This window comes from Aulostomus chinensis, chromosome 21, assembly GCF_037954235.1.
Source record: "Aulostomus chinensis isolate RoL2024-O1b breed Wild chromosome 21, RoL_Achi_v1.0, whole genome shotgun sequence".
In the NCBI taxonomy this organism is placed as follows: Eukaryota; Metazoa; Chordata; class Actinopteri; order Syngnathiformes; family Aulostomidae; genus Aulostomus; species Aulostomus chinensis.
This window is the reverse complement of record NC_141340.1, coordinates 527,501-532,500: the sequence shown is the minus strand read 5'-3', so window position 1 is coordinate 532,500 and position 5,000 is coordinate 527,501. Positions and strand designations below refer to the sequence as shown.

Genomic DNA, 5,000 nt, shown 5'->3' with positions numbered 1-5,000 from the left:
TCCCCAGCAACCCCGACCAGAGACTGCGAGGACACGCTGCTGCACCAGCCCAGAGACAGCACCCACAGGCGGGAGCGAGCGAGGGCGAGCCGAGGACAGCCGGGCCGCGGGAGCCGCCGGGGGCAGAGAGCGCGTGACCCGGGCTGAGCCGCCGCCGCCGCCCGCATGGCCCCGGATCTGCTCGGAAGTTCCACATAGAACCGAGTGGATCTGAGTCGCGGGAGGAGGATTAACACACGCGCACGCGCGCGCGCGCATACACACTCACACACACACACACACACACACACACACACACACACACTGCCCCGGGGCCTGGCTGCGGAGGACTAGAGGACCCGGGGAGGAGGATGCGTTTCTCCCCGCTGACCGGCGCGCTGCTGCTGGGAACTTTATGTACAGGTGAGCGGGATTGATGCGGGATCAGCAGGCTGCAACATCCGCGAACACCCCGGCTGGGTGTGTGTGTGTGTGTGTGTGTGTGTGTGTGGATGGTGGTGGTGGTGGTGGTGGGGGGGGGGGGGGGGTTCTGCTGGAACATAGATAGGAGGTTCTCTGAGGACAAAAGAAGCGTCGCTGCGGTTCTGGTTCCGGTATGTTATCACGCGTGTGTTTGGCTGCATTTTGGGGGCTTGGCAGTGTGTGTGTGTGTGTGTGTGTGTGTGTGTGTGTCTATTGTCTGCTCTGGCATGCAGGCAGTCGGATCGATAATCGATCGGCTTGAGAGCGAACAAAGCCCGTCTGCTGCAGCGAGCAGGTTCCGGGTTCGGTTCTGGTCCCCTGGGCCCCGCAGCGCTCTACTACGGCTGTCGGCAGCAGGATGAATGAAGCTGCGCGTTCACGTGGCCTCGTAGTAGCAGGGAGGAGGCGCGTACGCGATGGAGGACTACTACAGACAGTCGGAGGACGATGACGGACCGGAAATAACCTCCGTCCGCCGCCGCGAGCCTTTGGAATCTAGACCACGTTCCGAAACAGCAGGAATGTTCTTGTTTGTCAGTCATTCACACTTCCTCTCTGCTTTTATTGTGAATCATCTCCCTGCAATCTTGCTCAACGTTTTGATGCACCAATATCCCACCCTGGTTAGCTTAGCACAATGACTGGTAGTGGGTGGGAAGTGTTAGCTTAGCACAATGACTGGTAGTGGGTGGGAAGTGTTAGCTTAGCACAATGACTGGTAGTGGGTGGGAAGTGTTAGCTTAGCTCCATCTCCATCAATGTAACAGGGGTTGTTATGGAATAACAATTGTAGATGAATGTTAGCAGCAGAAGCAGCGTCTTGATACAAAATACAACAAGATAATTTTATTGAAGGGTAATATTTTCATCATACAGTGTTGATGGGATTCATTGTTTTAAATGTTTTAGTAAAAATATCTCTGGGGTTCCTGTGGTGCTGCTAACGTGGTTCCATGGTTCATCTCAGTTTTCATTAATCAGCTCAGGATTGATGATTATTATTTGGACAGTTGTTGATAACCCCCTGCCGTCTTGATGTCCTCGCCACTTCCTCTCCAGTGTATTTGTTCCATTAAAGGGAAGCCCCGCCAACCTTTAACAGCTTTGGTCTGGAGTCGGACCGAAGGGCATTCATCACTCAGAGACCCCTAAAAACACAGTTTCTGTATTTCTGATGAGTAGACAGTTACAATTCATTGATTTATTCCTAATAGGACGATAGCATTCTGGGGGGTGTCTAGACATGGGGGGGGGGGGGGGGGGGTCTGAAACAACCACACTAGCTTGCACCTCCTGGAATCAACCCAGAGATCCACTACACACAAGTGAATAGGAGATTACCACGAAAAGCTGTATCGATTTCCACATATCATTTAGATTACCACTACAAATGGATCCACTACAGATAGATCCACTACTACAGATGGATCCACCGCTGTGCCAGCACCTCCAGTACCAGTACTAATTAATTTGTTAGAAGACTGTACTTTTTTTAAACTAAAGCCTTTTTGAGTTTCCATTGACTAGAAGTGGACGAAAACCAACAAATTGACTAAAATTTGACTAAAACTAAGAAGCATTTTAGTCCAAAAGACTAAGACTAAATATAAAATGGCTGCCAAAAACAACACTGGGCCTGAGAGGGACGAGACAGAAAACTTTACAGACCTTCAAAATAAAAGTTGTTCCATGGTAATGAAGAAATTTTACTGGTAGACTCATCATTCTATTTCCTGTCAAATGCAGCTGCAGATGTTAGCTCGCAGATTTTTGCATGTTGATATTAGCATTCAGCACCAGCGTCACCTGGCATTGTAGCTTTAGAGTCTTTTCACTGAAAACCCAGCAATGAAGGCTCTAAAGAATCAACAGAACAACATACATGTTCTGTGGCACGACCCTCTGGACACAGGAAGTGATATTTGCACCAAAGTTCATCTTGCTGGCGGTTGCCACTCATCAAATGCCTTCTAGTTGTTATCTGAGTCACCTTAGTGGGCGTGTCTCCCCGATGTTTGTCTTCTCTTATCATACAAAAGAGGACAGAATAAAAACGGAACCTGGAACCCAGAAACCCCAGAATGGAACCTGTAGGAAAGTGAGTGAAACGAGGAGACTTTAAGACCCTGAAACCTGCTGACTGCCACACTGAGTCTCTCGGGCTGCTCAGACCAATCAGAGCACAGTATGCTTTATGGTCACATGTAGCTGTAAGTGTGTGTCGTCATTGTTTGGTGGACTGTAAAGTGTGTGGCAGATGGGGGGGCGCAGCCCTCCACTGAAAAACGCAGGCCCCCGGGGGCCGCACTTACCAGGGGAACTTTCACGCTGCTGCCATTTGTCCACCACTGGCCATGGGGGTGGGGGGGTGGGGGGTGTGTGTCTGGACTGTGAGGAGGCGGAGCAGCTGTCGTCTGGACAACCACCAAACGCACTGGTCAACGTCTCTGCTGCTTCTCACAAAGACATGTGAGTGTCGTCCCACTGGGTCATTCAGGGACGTTCTGAAGGAGGAGGGTTCTAAAGGGGGGTCTGGGGGCCTCTGGGGTCCTAGAGGTGCTGGTTGTGCAGGCTCAGCTTTGCTTGACAAACCTGTGGCACTGTGGTCTTGGTGGTGTGTTTCTGGTCATCATGGCGTTGGTGGAGCCATCTTTGCTGACATTTCTTTTGAGGAGGCCTGATGTCCTGCAGGTCCTCTCTTCTGAGTGCTCTGAGCTGTCGGGGCGATCACATGCTGATGGGCGTGTGTGTGTGTGTGTGTGTGTGTGTGTGTGTGTGTGTGTGTGTGTGTGTGTGTGTGTGTGTGTGTGTGTGTGTGTGTGCGGCAAGGGTTAGTCCATTAATTGACTCCAGCTGTACGGATGCCAGTACATGAGAACAGCGTTAGCATTCATCTTCTCATCATGGATGTCGTGGTTGCCACGTGGTCACAGTGGGCTTCTGCACATGAGCTGATCGATCACCGATATTGGCCAGCTGACCAGTAGCCCGGGAACTGGCTGGTACTTGGAACCAGACACACTGAGCTCCGACACCGTCTCCAGAGGTCAACCAGTTACCATGACAACATTAAATAGAGCTGTCATGCATCCTTCAAGGCTGAAACATATGATCTTGTGTGTGTGTGTGTGTGTGTGTGTGTGTGTGTGTGTGTGTGTGTGTGTGTGCGCGCGCGTGCGCGCGCACAGGGTTCCCATGACTTTGCATCTCTAAAGTTGCCCTCTGATCTCACTAACATATAAACACACTCTGGCATCTGGCAGCTCTGTGTGTTGGTGACCTCTGACCTCTCTATGGTGAACAAAGCCTCTTTATCATTGCTTGGTGGTAATTTTGCATGATAAAGTGTTTCCCTCTCACACACAAACACACACACACACACACACTTATGATCGCACACACAGACGTGGTGCATTAACATGTCCAACACACATACGTACCAATGTCTCAGTGGAATCACGAGAGGTCAAAGGTCATGCACATTAACATATATGAAAAGAAGTCCAACAATTCCTTTTATCTCCACTGCTGGGGCCCAAGGTGCCGACCACATACGTGAATGTGTGTGCTGAAGTTGCAGCTGGCGAACGGCGAGCATGTGACATCACTGGTTCTCATAATGACCCTCTCCTGGTTGTCATGGTAACACATGATCACTGGTCAAAGGTCATGAGAAACTGGCTGACTTTAAAAGGGTCATTCCAATGGAAATTTTGTCTCTTTTGACCTTACCACCACCACCACCATGATCATCATCATCACCACCACCACCACCATGATCATCATCATCACCACCACCACCACCATGATCATCATCATCACCACCACCACCACCACCACCATGATCATCATCATCACCACCACCACCACCATGATCATCATCATCACCACCACCACCACCATGATCATCATCATCACCACCACCACCACCACCATGATCATCATCATCACCACCACCACCACCATGATCATCATCATCACCACCACCACCACCATGATCATCATCATCACCACCACCACCACCATGATCATCATCATCACCACCACCACCACCATGATCATCATCATCACCACCACCACCACCACCACCATGATCATCATCATCACCACCACCACCACCATGATCATCATCATCACCACCACCACCACCATGATCATCATCATCACCACCACCACCACCACCACCATGATCATCATCATCACCACCACCACCACCATGATCATCATCATCACCACCACCACCACCATGATCATCACCACCACCACCACCACCACCATGATCATCATCATCACCACCACCACCACCATGATCATCATCATCACCACCACCACCACCATGATCATCATCATCACCACCACCACCACCACCACCATGATCATCATCATCACCACCACCACCACCATGATCATCATCATCACCACCACCACCACCATGATCATCATCATCACCACCACCACCACCACCATGATCATCATCATCACCACCACCACCACCATGATCATCATCATCACCACCACCACCACCATGATCATCATCA

The 5,000-nt window shown here is 50.6% G+C and overlaps 1 protein-coding gene across 2 annotated transcripts in view; it reads left to right on the top strand.

Moving 5' to 3' along the window:
* Positions 1-16: 16 nt before the first annotated feature.
* Positions 17-5,000, top strand: part of LOC147241244 (activin receptor type-2B-like) — a 31,357-nt gene continuing 26,373 nt past the window's right edge. For both annotated transcript variants that reach the window (XM_086191953.1, XM_086191955.1), the window contains exon 1: positions 17-402. In XM_086191953.1, the coding sequence (XP_086048079.1) occupies positions 351-402 (52 nt within the window). In that variant the 5' untranslated portion in view covers positions 17-350. The remainder of the gene's footprint in view (positions 403-5,000) is intronic.